General features: G+C 48.6%; 2 protein-coding genes across 2 annotated transcripts in view; one reads left to right on the top strand and one right to left on the bottom strand.

The window, feature by feature from the left end:
- Positions 1-9679, bottom strand: part of LOC135219760 (poly(A) RNA polymerase, mitochondrial-like) — a 466613-nt gene extending 456934 nt beyond the window's left edge. Inside the window, exon 1 of the mRNA XM_064256805.1 lies at positions 9520-9679. Coding sequence (XP_064112875.1) covers positions 9520-9610 — 91 coding nt within the window. The 5' untranslated portion in view covers positions 9611-9679. The remainder of the gene's footprint in view (positions 1-9519) is intronic.
- A 4087-nt stretch (positions 9680-13766) lies between these two features.
- LOC135219757 (calcium-activated chloride channel regulator 1-like) overlaps positions 13767-17176 on the top strand; it is a 182206-nt gene continuing 178796 nt past the window's right edge. Inside the window, exon 1 of the mRNA XM_064256803.1 lies at positions 13767-14331. Within this exon, the coding sequence (XP_064112873.1) occupies positions 14152-14331 (180 nt within the window). The 5' untranslated portion in view covers positions 13767-14151. The remainder of the gene's footprint in view (positions 14332-17176) is intronic.

The following is a 17176-nucleotide window of genomic DNA, read 5'->3' as shown; positions in this document are numbered from 1 at the left end:
GCTACTACATTCCTCTTGCCTGGAATGTAGCGTGCTGGACAGCTCTATCGAGTGAGCCGTGGCCCACTCGTGCACCTGCACCGTCAACTGATGGAGCGGAAGAGACACTAGCCCCCCCTGCTTGTTGACATATGCCACTACTGTGGTGTTGTCGCACATCAACACCACTGAGTGTCCCACCAAGCGGTCCGAAAACTCTTGGAGAGCGTTGAACGCTGCCTTGAGTTCCAGGACATTGATGTGAAGGTGCTTCTCGTGATGGTCCCACACACCTGCAGTCAGCAACTCCTCCAGGTGTGCGCCCCATCCCTCGGTCGATGCGTCTGAGAACAGAAGCATCTCCGGGGGGGGAGTGCGTATGGGCACTCCTCTTAAGAGGTTCTTGTCGTCGAGCCACCAGGCTAGGTCCTGCCTCACCTTGTCCGTGATAGCCACGGGGAAAGGGAAAGTAAGGAGGATCCTTGGCCTGGGACCAACTCTCCCTTAGCCTCCACTGGAGAGACCGCAGGTGAAGACGCCGTGAGGGACTAACTTCTCGAGTGACGACAGATGGACCGATCACGACTTGCCATTGCTGTGCTGCCTGTTCCTGCCGCGACAGGAACCGGCCGGCTGCCTCCCTGAATTTTGCTGATACGCAAGTCTGCGGGAAAGACTTGCCCTGCTACCGTATCTATCAGCATACCCAGATACTTCATCTTCTGCTTGGGTTCGAGATCTGACTTCTCGTAGTTTATCACGATCCCCAGATCGCGACAAAAACTTGAGGAGTCGATCTCTGTCCTGTAGCAACTGCGAGCGGAGCTCGCCAGGACCAGCCAATCGTCGAGATACCTCAGAAGACGTATCCCGTTCGAATGGGCCCAAGCCGACACCAGAGTGAACACTCGCGTGAACACTTGTGGGGCGGTTGAGAGACCGAAACAAAGTGCCCTGAATTGGTACACCGTCCCGTCGAAGATGAAGCGGAGGTACTTTCTGGAGGACTGATGGATGGGTATTTGAAAATACGCGTCCTTCAGGTCCACCGAAAGCATGAAATCGTTCCCCCTGATCGAGTCGAGCACTGAGCGTGCCGACTCCATCGTGAACCGCGTCGTGCGAACGAAGCGGTTCAGGGGAGAGAGGTCTATCCACCGGGCGCCAGCCCCCCGATGCCTTCTCCACTAGGAAGAGGCGGCTGTAAAAGCCTGGTGACTGGTCCTCCACGATTTCTACAGCTCGTTTCGCCAGCATGGTCTTGATCTCCTGTCGAAGAGCGTTGTCCTTTGCTGATCCCCGGACATAGGTCTGTAGATGGACCGGTTTGGAGATGAGGGGGGGCCGAGACTCGAAGGGTAGTAGATATCCCTCCCGAAGGACGTCTACTATCCAGTTCTCGGCGCCGTAGCGCTGCCAAGTCGCCAATGGCTCGCCAGGCACCCCCCCACTTCCGGCAAGCAGGTGAGGGGGAACGCCGTCCCTAGCGTTTCCCTCCTCGTTTCGACTTCTTCCCACAACTCCTCTCGGGGAAAGGAGGCCTGGGAGGAGGGCTGGTTGCGGCCTCCTCTCGCAGAAGTCGAAACAACTGGAGTCTTCACAACGGGGTTTGGACGGTGCAACCGTCTTCGCCGCCGTGGAAGCGCTAGCCAAGCTCTTTGGTTTGGCCGCAGTTACTCGAGGTTGCCCAGAAACCTCGAGACTGCCTGGTGGACTAAGCGGTCACTCTCGTCAGTGCGCCGCCGTTCCCCCACCGCAGCGTCCACCATCTCTCCAGGAAAGAGAGCTGGGGAAACTCCTAAGAGGTCCCATTTTCTTAGCCCGAGTGCCGCCTCACGCCCAGCCCCCTTGGTCACTCGGGTAAGGACTGCGTCCCTACGCCGAAGAAACCAAGTTGGCCCACAGTTTAGCAGTCTGATGGGCGAGGTAAGAGATTGCTCTTCCTCCAGACTGGCACAGTCCCTCCTAAAAGAAGCGTCGTCTTCGAGAGCAGAACTCCGGAGCCGGCCGCTACTTTGGATATTGTGAGGGACCACAAATCCAACCAGGAAACTGCCTGGAATGCTGCCATAGCGGTAGATTCCAGGGCAAGTGCCTCCTGCTGCGAGAACATAGGTTCTCCGACAGGAGCTGCTGCAGGGACACACCTGGAGTCAGCCTCGCTAACTCCGGGTTAACCTGTTTCGGCAGTATCGGGTCTTCTGATGGCACGTAAAAACGCCTCTGCGCTGTAGAGGAGGAGGAAGCAGCTTAGAGGACCGTCCGGATTTCAGCGAGTCCTCCCGTCCTGAGACGAGATTCTCCACTGATCCAGGACTGAGTCCGCAAGCTCTGATCGTGGCAACCCCACCGTCATTATGGGCTCCCTCTTGGGACCCCAAAACCCAAAAATGACTCGAGCCGGGACGTGGGCTCTGCTGGTGGTAGCGACGATCCTTCCGCGAGGTCATTATGCAGACGCATCAGCTTAATGACCTCTGCGAAGTTCCTCGTATCTCGGGCGTCACAGCGTCCTGTGGAGTAGGGACCGTCCAGTCCCTCCAACAAGAGCATATCCCTCGATACTCTCCTTCAGAAGGAAGGGGAACAGCGACAGACCCCTCACGGTCGCCTCCAACTACTTGCGAGCGTACGTCCTGGTCGGTCCTAAGACCGTGCCTGAGCCGTACGGCGTCATAGCTGGGTCACGAGCGGCGCACCTCTCGTGATCGCTCCTTGGTACCTCGTTCCTCCCCCGGTATAGCCCAGAGGAGGTTGAAGGTACAGGAGAGGCAGACCTGACGCTCCCCCCCACGCTCGCTGGCAGGACCAGCGTGCGTAGAGGGCTGCTGCCGATCGTCAACCCGCGTGACGGTCTAGCAGTAGGCCTAGCGTCGCCGCTCGCCATGGGCGCGATTGGCTCGGCTGAGAACGTCGAGACCGCTCTCTAGCGTCAGGCGAGCTGCCGCTGGTCACCGTCTCCGCCCGGTCCCATCGGGAGCGGCGGACGGGTGACCTGCTAGGCTCCCTTTCGCGTCGAGACCGGCCAGCGTCCTCTCGGCGCGTCAAACCGCTGGTACCAGCCGTGGCTGGTACCGGCGGCCGTGGGGACTCCTTCCTCGCCTCAACCCGCGTGGCGGTCAGCGACCGTCACGTCAGCCCGAGCAGCCGGTTGGTCGCTGCGAGAGCGTCCACTGGCCTGGCGAGAGTCGTGTGCACGACTCTCGCCAGTCTTCTGCCCCGTGCCGCTGTCTTGACGGCGAGCTAGCTCGGACGTCGAAACTTTGGCTGGACGGTCCTCTTTAGAAGAGCGTCCACTCGGTGCTTCTCGCGAACGAGAAGCGGCCGAGACGGAACCTGGTTTAGCGGCAGAACCACTAGCACCAGGTGAGGACACACCAGCCGAGGCTGATGCACCTCTGGTCCCCGTCGACTTCTTCTTTGCAGAAGAAGCGACGGGCCCTGCACCGAAGGAACAGGAGGACCAGCAGAAGAGCTCCCCAGCTCGCCTGAGCGAGCCGGGGCCCTTAGAAGATCCCGAAGGAGTCTTCTTAGGGGGGGAGGAGGCAACCTTCTTCTTCTTCGGCTGTTTGGCCTTAGAAGTCGAAGGGGAAGGAGAGGCAGCCGACGACGAAGAAGACGATGAAGACGACGACGACACCTTCTTCCTCTTCCTCTTCTTCGCCAGCTCCGCAGGACAGACGTCAGGTCTTCCATCCAGGAGGGAGCCGGGGCAGTTGCCGAAGCAACAGGGCCCGACTGCACCTGTCCGGAAGGAACCTGAGACTGTTACAGCAACACCAGCAGCGGGAACGACAGGAACAGGTCCGGGAACAGCAGGAACAGCAGGAACATCTGAAATGGAATGTGTACCTGAAAAGGAAAGAGTCGCTGGAGCGGCCACAGGTACGGCAGGCACGGCAGGTACCACGGGAGAGCCAGGCGTCCTGTCGACAGTCACCGTCATCCGTGGCACTGGCGGCAGGTCCAGGGGGTGGGGTACTCTTTGGGCAGCGGAAGTCCGGGTCGGCAAAGGAAAAAATCCAGGTGGTGGTGGCATCGTCCTCTTTGGAACGGCGGCAATTGGTTTTTGTACTGCCACCGTGGGTGTCACCGACATTATATGTGGCGTATATACAAGATGTGGTGGCATCTCATACGCAGGTGTAGTTAATGTGGTAGTCGTGGTGGTCACCGCACCAATGAGTGACCACGGCCGACCCCGCCAGCCGCTGTAGCAACCCTGGATGCTGGGCACTCCCTGCAGTCCCAGCGACTCCCACACCTGTCCCAAGTCATCCTTCGCTGATGGCACACCTGCGGAAGCAACAGTCGGGTTAATGGGAGGGGCTTCCCCGCGCCTGGGGGGCGAAATATCCCCCCAGAGCGGGACAGAAGACCCCGATACAGCTGTACATCCGGGTAGCGGACGCCCTCCTCCACACTCGACGGATCGAGAGAGGAGGACTCCGCTACCCCCCCGCAGGGAGGCGAAGGCGCAAACCGTGGGGGCTGGCCGGGAGGCAGGAAAGAGGACGAAGTCCGTCACCAAAGGAGTCACTGGACTTCCCGATGAACTTCTTGGCCGGCCTAAGCTCTTCCTGCCCTCGTACAGCACCCACTGCGCCTCGGACCAGTTCATACAAACCACACATGGTTCGTTGCGGGAGCACTCTCGCCCTCGACAACGAGTACAAACCTCGTGGGGGTCCACCTCAACAAATGACCTGAACCCCCCACATTTACGTCCCTCCAGCCCGGGACACACTCTACGGGCGACTGGGAGGGCGCTGGGTGATATCTCCATCTCCTCTAATTCACTCATTGCAATTCAATTGAACTAGAGAAAGAGTACTTACAATCACTCTGATATACAGAAAGAGAAAACAAATACTCAAGTTTGAAGCAAACGACAAGCGGGCAGAGCGATGGCGAACACGTACTTCCCACACACGGCCGAAAGCAAAAGTGATTTGTTTACCTCCCAGTCGCGCGGCGCGCGACGATCGGACAAGCAGTTAACTACCGTTCTCCCTTGTTCGAAGCTTACGACCGTTCCAGCTGCGCTAGCTACTTCCTATTGTTAAAGGACGAGGTGGTTTGTATTACGTATCGGAACAAAGCATGAAATCGTTCCCCCAATGATCGAGTCGAGCACTGAGCGTGCGACTCCATCGTGAACCGCGTCGTGCGAACGAAGCGGTTCAGGGGAGAGAAGGTCTATCACCGGACGCCAGCCCCCACCCCCGATGCCCTTCTCCACTAGGAAGAGGCGGCTGTAAAAGCCCGGTGGACTGTCTCCTCCACGATTTCTACAGCTCGTTTCACCAGCATGGTCTTGATCTCCTGTCGAAGAGCGTTGTCCTTTGCTGATCCCCGGACATAGGTCTGTAGATGGACCGGTTTGGAGATGAGGGGGGGGCCGAGACTCGAAGGGTAGTAGATATCCCTCCCGAAGGACGTCTACTATCCGTTCTCGGCGCCGTAGCGATGCCAAGTCGCCCAATGGCTCGCCAGGGCACCCCCCCACTTCCGGCAGCAGGTGAGGGGGAACGCCGTCCCTAGCGTTTCCCTCCTCGTTTCGACTTCTTTCCAGCACCCCTCTCGGGAAAGGTAGGGTGCGGAGGAGGGCTGGGTTGCGGCCTCCTCTAGCAGAAGTTGAAACAGCTGGAGTCTTTCACACGGGGTTTGGACGGTGCAACCGTCTTCGCCGCCGTGGAAGCGCTAGCCAAGCTCTTTGGTTTGGCCGCAGTTACTCGAGATTGCCCAGAAACCTTCGAGACTGCCTGGTGGACTAAGCGGTCACTCTCGTCAGTGCGCCGCCGTTCCACCGCAGCGTCCACCATCTCTCCAGGAAAGAGAGCTGGGAACTCCTAAGAGGTCCATTTCGTAGCCCGAGCCGCCTCACGCCCGCCGGCCCCCTTGGTCACTCGGGTAAGGACTGCGTCCCTACGTCGAAGAACCAAGTTGGCCCACAGGTTAGCAGTCTGATGGGCGAGGTAAGAGATTGCTCTTCCTCCAGACTGGCACAGTCTCCTGAAAGAAGCGTCGTCTTCGAGAGCAGAACTCCCGGAGCCGGCCGCTACTTTGGATATTGTGAGGGACCACAAATCCAACCAGGAAACTGCCTGGAATGCTGCCATAGCGGTAGATTCCAGGGCAAGTGCCTCCTGCTGCGAGAACCATAGTTCTCCGACAGGAGCTGCTGCAGGGAACACACTGGAGTCAGCCTCGAAACTAACTCCGGGTTAAACCTGTTTCGGCAGTATCGGGTCTTCCGAAGGCACGTAAAATCGCCTCTGTCGCTGTAGAGGAGGAGGAAGCAGCTTAGAGGACGTCCGGATTTTAGCGAGTCCTCCCGTCCTGAGACGAGATTCTCCACCTGATCCAGGACCGAGTCCGCAAGCTCTGATCGTGGCAACCCCACCATCATTTGGCTCCCTCTTGGGACCCCAAAAAAATGATTCGAGCCGGGACGTGGGCTCTGCTGGTGGTAGCGACGATCCTTCCGCAAGGTCATTATGCAGACGCATCAGCTTAATGACCTCTGCGAAGTTCCTCTGTATCTCAGGCGTTACAGCGTCTTGTGGAGTAGGACCGTTCCAGTCCCTCCAGCAAGAGCATTATCCCTCGATACTCCTCCTTCAGAAGGAGGAACAGCGACAGACCCCTGACGGTCGCCTCCAACTACTTGCGCGTACGTTCTGGTCGGTCCTAAGACCGTGCCTGAGCCGTACGGCGTCATAGCTGGGTCACGAGCGGCGCACCTCTCGTGATCGCTCCTCGGTACCTCGCTCCTCCCGGTATAGCCCGAGGAGGTTGAAGGTACTGGGAGAGGCAGACCTTACGCTCCCCCCCCTCGCTCGCTGGCAGGACCAGCGTGCGTGGACGGGCTGCTGCTGATCGTCAACCCGCGGTGACGGTCGAGCAGCAAGGCCTAGCCTTGCCGCTCGCCTGGGGCGATTGGCTCGGCTGAGAACGTCGAGACCGATCTCTAGCGTCAGGCGAGCTGACCGCTGGTCACCGTCTCCGCCCCCCGGTCCCATCGGGAGCGCGGACGGGTGACCTGCTAGGCTCTCTGTCGCGTCGAGACCGGCCAGCGTCCTCTCGGCGCGTCAAACCGCTGGTACCCCGCCGTGGCTGGTACCGGCGGCCGTGGGGTACTCCTTCCTCGCCTCAACCCGTGTGCCGGTCAGCGACCGTCAACGTTCAGCCCGAGCAGCCAGATTTGATCGCTGCGAGAGCGTCCACTGGCCTGGCGAGAGTCGTCGTGCACGACTCCTCGCCAGTCTTCTGCTCCGCGCCGCTGTCTTGACGGCGAGCGAGCTCGGGCGTCAAAACTTTGGCTGGACGGTCCTCTTTGGAAGAGCGTCCACTCGGTGCTTCTCGCGAACGAGAAGCGGCCGAGACGGAACCTGGTTTAGCGGCAGAACCGCTAGCACCAGGTGAGGACGCACCAGCCGAGGCCTGGTGCACCTCTGGTCCCCGTCGATTCTTCTTTGCAGAAGAAGCGACGGGCCCCGTTCCCGAAGGAACAGGAGGACAGCAGAAGAGCTCCCCAGCTCGCCTGTGCGAGCCGGGCCCTTAGAAGATCACGAAGGAGTCTTCTTAGAGGAGGAGGCACCCTTCTTCTTCTTCGGCTGTTTAGCCTTAGAAGTCGAAGGGGAAGGAGAGGCAGCAGACGACGAAGAAGACGATGAAGACGACGACGACACCTTCTTCCTCTTCCTCTTCTTCTTCGCCAGGCTCCGCAGAACAGACGTCAGGTCTTCCATCCAGGAGGGAGCCGGGGCAGTTGCCGAAGCAACAGGGCCCGACTGCAACCTGTCCGGAAAGACCTGAGACTGTGACAGCACCACCAGCAGCAGGAACAACAGGAACAGGTCCGGGAACAGCAGGAACGGCAGGAACATCTGAAAGAGAATGCCGATCTGAAAAGGAAAGAGTAGCTGGAACGGCAACAGGTACGGCAGGCACGGCAGGTACCACGGGAGAGCCAGGCGTCCTGTCGGCAGGCCCCGTCACGTCATCCGTGGCACTGGCGGCAGGTCCAGGGGGGTACTCTTTGGGCAGCGGAAGTCCGGGGTCGGCAAACAAAGCAAAGAATCCAGGTGGTGGTGGCACCGTCTCTTTGGCACGGCAGCAATGGGTTTTTGTATAGCCGCCGTGGGTGTCACCGACATTATATGGGGCGTATACACCAGATGCGTGGCATCTCATATGCTGGTGTCGTCACTGTGGTAGTAGTAGTGGTCACCGCACCATGAGTGACCCACTGTCGACCCCGCCAACCGTTGAAGCAACCCCTGGATGCTGGGCACTCCCTGCAGTCCCAGCAACTCCCACACCTGTCCCAAGTCGTCCTTCGCTGATGGCACACCTGCGGAAGCAACAGTCGGGTTAGTTTGGAGGGGCTTCCTCGCGCCTGGGGGGAGAACACCCCCCCACCCCCCCAGAGGGCGGACGGAAGGACCCGAGTACAGCTGTACGTCCGTGGGTAGCTGGGCGCCCTCATCCACACTCGACGGATCGAGAGAGGAAAAGGACTCCCGCTTACCCCCCCGCAGGGGAAGGCGCGAAACGTGGGGGCTGGCGGGGGGCAGGAAAGAGGACGAAGTGTCCGTTACCAAAGGAGTCACTGGACTTTCCGATGACTTCTTGGGCGGCCTAAGTCTCTTCCTGCCCTCGTACAGCACCCACTGCGCCTCGGACCAATTCATACATGTGACACAGGGCTCATTGCGGGAGCACTCTCGCCCCCGACAACGAGTACAAACCTCGTGGGGGTCCACGTCAACAAATGACCTAAAACCTCCACATCTACGCCCTTCCAGCCCGGGACACACTCTACGGGCGACTGGAGGGCGCGGCGAATATCTCCATTTCTTCCAATTCACTCATTGCAAGATCAATAAGAATTGTAAAAGTACTTACAGTCACTCCTGATTTATACAGAAAGAGAGGCAAATACTCAAACTCAAAGCAAACGACAAAGCGGGCAGAGCGATGACGAACACTGTCCTTCCCACACACGGCCGAAGCAAAAGAGATTTGTTTACCTCCCGTCCGCGCGCGCGCGACGATCGACAAGCAGTTAACTACCGTTCTCCCCTTCCCCCGTTCGAAGCTTACGACCGTTCCAGCTCCGCCCCTAGCTACTATTCCTATTGTTAAAGGACCGATGGTTTGTATTACGTATCGGAACAAATATTTTTTTTATTATTTCATATCGAACCTGAAGCGGACCTCTCTCAGAGGCCGTAACATTGTGTCGACCCTTTCCAGGATAGCTAGGTATTTCGACACCGTAACATTGTCTCTGAGATCTGAGTCCGTAACACGCTGTTCAGGTTATTCAAGAGCCTTTAGGTTAGGTAGTACCTATGTAGTAGGTAGGATTACTGTACTATACTAGGTAGGTACCTAGCCTAGCTAGTATTCCTATACTACTAGACCTGTGTCGTCAATCTGAGTGAAGTACCGAACTGGCTGTTACCTACTACCTAAAAGGTATAGCCTAGCCTTAATATTAAAAATAGCCACACTATTAAAACTAATTACCAGTTGAGAAACGGGAGTACAGCTTAAAGGAATGTCGTAACAGGTAATGATTTCGGTTAAGACGTCTTAACAACGTTATAGTTCCAGGCATTTTCAGACCGGTGTCTAGTCAACATTAAACACCGGACAGACGACGGGATAACATGAGTTTGTTGAGGAGAATTGTTCTCAATCTTAACTTTTCTCTCACACAACTAATTAGATAATTTTGGTACTACGATACTTTTAAAAATTAATTTTATACACTAAGCACCATAAAACCTAGCAATTAACCACTTTTTGAAGTTTTATTCTGTATACTTAATTTTAATTATCAGATTTTGTTCGATAAGAGTAACGCAACCAATTCTATAGTGCTCGTGAGCCAACGCGAGCTGAAGTCTTCTTCTTCTCAGCTTAGTCCCGTTTGCAATCGTGCGAGGTCGACGTTTTGGATGAACTGTTTCCATCTACCTATGTGGGGCACTTCTTTTCTTTGTTCACCTTGTTTGGTTTTATGTACAGCCCTCAACTGGGATGATTCCATCTCTGGCCAGCCCATGTACGTTTTCAAAATAAGGTGCTTCTTATGTTTTATAATTGTCTTTAGTGTTTTCTCGTCAGTATTATATATAGCTCCTGCAAAATAGGAGTCTTTATTTCTCGTTTAAATTTGCTTTCTTCTTGTATGATCTTCACCTCAGGCGGCATTTTGTTGTATAGTCTTAGAAGATTATCTGTCAAAGTCACGAACCGCATAATTTTTCGTCGTCGACATTTCTTCCTTTATATAAATTATGTACTTATTCCATCCTATGTTTCATGTTTCATGGCACATTCATTTGATTTGTAATTTTCATCAAATCTAGGGCAGACTTAGTCATTTCTAAAATTCTGACATTTACAGCACTGTTAGGTCATGTAACAATCGTCTACTTTGCTTCGGCTATACTGTGTTCACAAGTTGCCACCTATGTCATAGATAACGTCTCGTATTTGTGGTTTGCATTTAATGATACTTTGCATATATTTGTTATCTCTGGGTTTCATTTTCTTTAGAATTTTCAGGTCGTCCTCTTCATGAATAAAATTACATATCTAGGGATTTTTCTTTACAATGTTATTGACAATGTCATCCTCATCCTTCGGGACATATACTACTTTTATTTTGGGTTTAAATTTACCCTTCTCATTCACTGATATATTGCTGCTTTTCTGAAACTTGTTTTTTGCTTGATCCAAGTATTTCCTGTCTAGAAATCTTACAAATAAGTTTCCATCCCTTGTTGTTTTAACCTGTTCAACCGGCGTCGCGATTCTACGTACTCATAATTTGCCTCTTTTCATTTGCTGTTGTGCAAATATGGTCTTACTCCCTTCTCAGTATGTGTCCGTACCATCTCGGTCTCACCCTCATGTACTACTTTCTTTGATATATCCATAATCTTCATTGCCACTCTGCTATATTCAATCTTGATTCTATCCTCCCTCGTTACACCAGACACACATCTCAAGATTCTCATCTCTACTTAGTTCACATTCTTCTCTGTCTTTGTAAGACATGCCGTTTCTTACCATTTAGCATAGCTGGTCTTACCACTCCCTTATGGAGCTTTCCCTTTAGTTTTAAAGTATGACGTGATAATTAATGAAGGCCGGATTTAGTATATTGCCTTGCAGGCTACCTTCCAGGGAAAATACAAGGATGAAGTTTGTTATCAAATATCCTCTTGTAAGACACTGCAGAAAAAAATAGCCTTGAAAGTTAAGAATTATGTTAACCTGGGAAGAGCTGGTTGTCAAAGCTAATATAGTACTATATCAGAAGCAGGAATAAGCAATATCTTTATAACTTTTGGGGATAATTGGAAATGGAAATTATTATGATAAGAGTTAATTTAAAAAAGTACAGCATTAAAGTGTACTATAGGCGCAAATAATTATTTTAAGTGTTAATTGATTGCAGAAAAGGGTGATGTTCTAGAAATAAAACGAACACAGATTACCGAAGTACTGAAGAAATTAAGTAAAGTAAAAGATAATTTTTTAAACAGTTATAAAAGAGAGAGGCATCAAATAACAAGGAAAGTCAGTGTCATTTAGAAAATACTGCTTAACAATACGAAAGAAGAAAGCTAGTAAAATTGTTTAAAGTTAAGTAGCTCTGAACTGTGTTGTGGGGTGAGCCCTTAGAATCCATGAATTGGAATATTGGTGACTTGTTGATGACATTTCAGTGAAAAATAAATAATTTTTACGGAAATCTGAGATATTTTTCCCTTTAAAAGATTTTTCTAACTGGTTAATCAAAGTCAGTTCTGGTTTTGAGACTAGATTGCATCATGTATTAAGATAACTGAACTGGTTCGTTGCTTCACGTCTTGGGGCATCTGGGTGGATGCATAAGAAATTGATTTACTCTTACGGATGACGGACATGCACCGACCGAGTAAGACACTGTCACAGTTTATTGTTAGTATAAAAGTAAGGACACTCAATTGATTAAGATATAATTAGGGGAAAGGCATAAAATCACTATTTTAGTATAATAATGGAATTGGAAGACAAAGGTAACTGAATTTGATTAGTATATAATGATAAATTTGGAACAATTTTTTCCTAGTTTTGTAGATATAGGCTACACATTAATATCTTACTGTAGAAGCTATGCAGTTCCGTAACTTAGAGTATGGCGTAATAAGGAAGTTCTTACAAGTTTTCTGATTTTTGGCTAAATTATGTGGCACTCCTCAGGTTGTTACATAGTTTGTATAATTCAGAGATCCATAATGGTGACTAGTAGTCTGATTATTCAATGAATTATACCGAAACTGTGGACAACCTAATGAAATTTCTTTTAGAAAATGGGTTCTTCATCCAATCTGACTATTCCAACGGATCGCCACAATTCTCTTCGTGTGGACTGCCCATTTCGGCCTTAATTCGGAAACAGTGACGCTAAGGTTTTTGACTTGGAAAATGCTATTAATTGGGTTCCCATCCAGATCGAGCGAGGTGACTCTTCATTTAAGGTGGGTTTCTCGACAGCCTTAATGGAGTTTGATTCAGATGAGACCCGGGAAAGGATAATCAATAAATAGGCTGATATGAACTACTTGTGTGAAAAGTTCTGAACTACAAGGTTAAAATGGTATTACAACATGCAAATGTAGTGATATTTGCATTTGGGAGTAAGGAAATATTGAGTAGATGAAAAAAAATAAACTTCATAGTAAATATTATAATTGCAAATCTAAATGGTTGCTTTGCTTCACCTTGACGTGGGCTTTGGGTGTGAGGAGGCCGAGACATGCAAGCGTGCATACCACATCTATGGTTATTTATTTTGTATAGGAAAGGAATATGGTATTAAACTGATTGTCATACCAAACAAACGTAGAAAACACGAGATATAGTACTATAATTCTACATTTTGCGAGAAAGAAAACTTCAGCTTCAGCTTTTGGTTTTCCTTTTGAGTCATCTTTGCTCACCAATCTATTGCCGTGCATGGAAGTCTGCAATATATCTGGAGGGCAGCCGATGTCTTTGCACAGCCAAAATTTTTATAGCAGTCTTTCAGTCCTGCCAGCTTTTAATTAATTTTTGTTATCGTAAAAAAATGGGGGTGGGGCCGGGGGACAGTAGCGAGATAGGGGTAATAGGTAATCAGATCAATCAGCGTTATCATGACAACGATATCTTCCTCAAACATGTCCGGGACAGTCACGAGGAAAAAACTATTGATAAAATTTCTTGACTCTCTCACGATTAAAGTCCACCTTAAGTACCTTCTTTCCCAGATGTTTTATTCTGAAAAGAACTAAATAGTTTATAAGGAATGTTATTTTTTAAATTACCAAACGGTTCTAGTTAATCACGCATAAAACACAATAACTTAATAAGAAATTTATTAACAATTTTATTGTACCTATGCCAGTGAATTCGTGGGTGATTGTATATATGTATAATTGCATGTAAAGCATGCATGAGTGCTGTAATGATCTGTCTATCATTGCGCTTACATGTTTCACTGCTTAGTGCTTAATCAGCCCAAATGATAAAACTACCTTCACCGCTCGATGCAAGACACTTTTGATCTACCTACGAAGTCAAGACCTTGTTAGTGTTATCAGCAAAGAATTCCTCCTTGTATAAAACCCTCCTGTTTCCTTGCATTCGTTATCTTATCTCATAACCACCCCGAACCTCGAGCCTCCAGTCTTCTGCACGGACGAACATAATAACAGTTATCAGCATGAAATAAGTTTGTTATCTCTTGATGAGTTCAGTTTGAAACCCCGTTGTGTGCGTACCATTCGCCCTCTGTTGGTTCTTGCAGTGCATTCTTTCTGTGTCCCCTTCTTGGATAATAACTTCGAATTTTTTCCCCCACATACAGAAGTTGTGTGAAGCATTCCAGACGCATTTGCTGCGACGAAAAAAGACAAGGCATATGAAGGCATGAGAATCCAGTGTCACTGTTTGATAGGCGCGAACTTTTGAGAGAAGAGAAGCTAATTATTTCCCCCTTCTTCTTTCTTTTGTGAAAAGGATTAATGGTTGGAAGCCTTGGTTTAACCATTAATCTAAGAATTAGAACCAACAACTGGTGTGGCAAATTTTAGGAAAGTAGACCGGGACAGAGGAAAAATGGGGTTGAAGACCATGTATGGTGGTTTGCTGAAGACGCTTTTCATTCTAGTGCTGCTTCTTCAGGAAGGGAGATCCCTGGACATCGTCGTCACGAACGGGGCCTACAGCAATGTTGTGGTCGCCATAGGGGATGATTTGGATGAAAGCAGCTGCAAGATTTACGTCGATAACATCGAGGTAAACTGCATTCGTATCTGTTTATTCGTATTTTGAAGAAGTCTGTGTTAGGAATACTCGCGAATCTTTTATTTCCTACAAAGAGTGACACCATTTATTTTATCATTAAGGGCATAGCTTCTAGTTACCTCCAACTTTGACATTTTTGTAATTTGTCTGTTTTATCGGTTATCAATGCATACTTGACTCATAGGACATGGAACTTGGTATTCCTTGGCGGGCCTTTACCTGGTTCTATTAAAGATAGGTTTGCCGTAATCTGTAAGAATAAATAAGTTACCGTTGTATTTACAATTTCCGTAATCTCGTTCATTGCAGCTACTTCGCTTGATTTTGGTAGCTATAAACTTTATTTTGATCTCTACATAAAAAAAGAAAAAAAAATATATTTGCTTGATGTCACGTGTCACTTTAAAAGTGGTTGCTTGAAGAGTTCTGTGGTCCACCCTCATCTTTTTTTCTTGCGCTGAGCGTTCTCCTAAATCTGCATGAATGGCGGTTGGTGTGTCCAACTGAAGTATTGGTAGAGCCGTACGTATGCAATGGAAGTTTATTCAGGTCTTTTGTTGATTTGACCTTATACCAGCACTGTAATATATCTTCAGCACCGAGACATTTTTCCAAGTAACTAAATCCAGAGAAATAATAAGACAAAAGCCATTACCACATACAACCTAAAACTGTTGAATCAAGGATGAAACCCATATGTAGAAAACTTGCACGATAGCTGCTTACCCACGTAAAGAGACCCACTACTTATGCTTATCACCTTAGCCAGAACGTTCCTCCACCGAACCCCACATATTCATACACTATAACGCACACACACACACACACACACACACACACACACACACACACACACACACATATATATATATATATATATATATATATATATATATATATATATATATATATATAGCTGACGGTTGGGCTATGTATGTATGTATACTATGTGCATGTTCCCTATACACGGCTACAGAGCCGTATACAGAGATGTACTGAACCGAATTGAATCAAAGTCGAACCATTTATGTAGATTTTATAGGGTATGGTTTTCCCGGGTGGTGTTTTGATCCGGATATCAGGTCATGCTAACTTTTTGATATCAATTGTAGAGAAGAAAAGAAATTCTGATAGGACATTTCACAGGGATTCCAAATACCTATGCTCTTAGTTCTTCTACGATGAATAATAACGATGATGGTTCAAACATTGTCAGCATACAGTAGCCCAACGCCAGGCGGCCGAGAGTAATATATTTATATATAATAACTATACTCTTTTTTTTTTTTTTCATCTGTCCATACCGCCTGTGGTGTTTCGGCATGGTAACACTGCGTCCCGGGCTTTAAATAGTTACGCTATGTGTAGTTTTTAGGTAAATAAAAGGGTATCTGGGTGTACATCTGCAACTGAAAAGTGTTTTAATAATTTACTGTACGCGAATTACACCGTTAATATTCGAAATAGGATATTATTTAAAGCCCGGAATGCAGTCACCATGCGCAAACACCGCAGGCTGATGGACAGATGAAAAAAAAACAGAGGATACATTATATATATATATATATATATATATATATAATATATATATATATATATATATATATATATATATATATATATATATATATATATATATATATATGATATATACATATATATATATATATATATATAGTATATATATATATGTATATATATATATATATATATATATATATATATATATTATATATATATATATGTGTGTGTGTGTGTGTGTGTGTGTGTGTGTGTAGTATCGACTATGCTCCCTTAACTTTTCGAATCCTTAAAACTTTTTGGATACGTTTGTCATTTTGGTGATTACAAATAAATATGTTCTGGCAAAAAGTGGCAGGTAGATTGTACACACACATCAGGTGAACCCAAAACCAAGAAGAGTAAAAAACACGAAGGCATCAGTGGCGGACGGCGTTTTTAAGTATCATGATAGCAGGATCTTGCATTATATCGGGTTGTCCCTGTTTTAATCATCAAACAGGAAGACAATGTTTTTTTCTTTCTTTCAGAAAAGATATATGCAATCGAATTCAAACTATACCCTCAGAGAAACTGGGCACAAAAACCTCAAGAGCAGAAACTGTAGTTAGTATGCTCGTAACTACAGTTTTTCTGTACTTGAAGATTTTAGTGCGCAGTTTCACCGAGGTTATAGTTTGAATTTGATTGCATATATCTTTACTGAAAAAAAAATATTTTAATGTATGATGATTAAAACTGGAAAAAACCCGATGTAATGCAGGACCTGGTATCATGATACTTGAAGGCGCCTCAGCAGCTGTGAAGCCTCGTTTTTTATTGATTTTTGCTTGCTCGGGAAGTAAGTTTACAAATTACTTTGTTGTTGTTGTTGGGGTAGGAAAGGTCTATGGAAAATCTTGCACACGTCCTGAGTAAACTGGAGGTCGCATCACGCCTTGTTCTGTAAAAGAAAACTATTGAGATGGCTTTGTCAGGCAGGCAGCACTTCTTGTGCCCGCCCTCACATCTTAAAAACTACTGAGGCTAGAGGGCTGTATGTTGAGTGTCTGTCCTCCAAGGTTAAAGTTAGCCATGATCGTGCTTCTGGCAGCACTATAGGACAGGCCACCACCGGGCCGTGGTTACAGTTTCATGGGACTCGGCTCATACAGCATTAAACCATATAGAGCGTCAATAACATGGAGACGCAATTTCCCTGCTGAGGGTGTGACTTCGGCTGGCCATATTGTAAGGTCTCTGTCCAGCTCATAGTACTGTTATCATTTTTACTATTATTATTATTATCTTATTGTTAAAAAATATCCACAATTAT

The sequence above is a fragment of the Macrobrachium nipponense genome, chromosome 1, assembly GCF_015104395.2.
Source record: "Macrobrachium nipponense isolate FS-2020 chromosome 1, ASM1510439v2, whole genome shotgun sequence".
Classification (NCBI taxonomy): Eukaryota; Metazoa; Arthropoda; class Malacostraca; order Decapoda; family Palaemonidae; genus Macrobrachium; species Macrobrachium nipponense.
The sequence above is the reverse complement of the archived record's forward strand: the minus strand, read 5'-3'. Positions and strand labels throughout refer to the sequence as shown.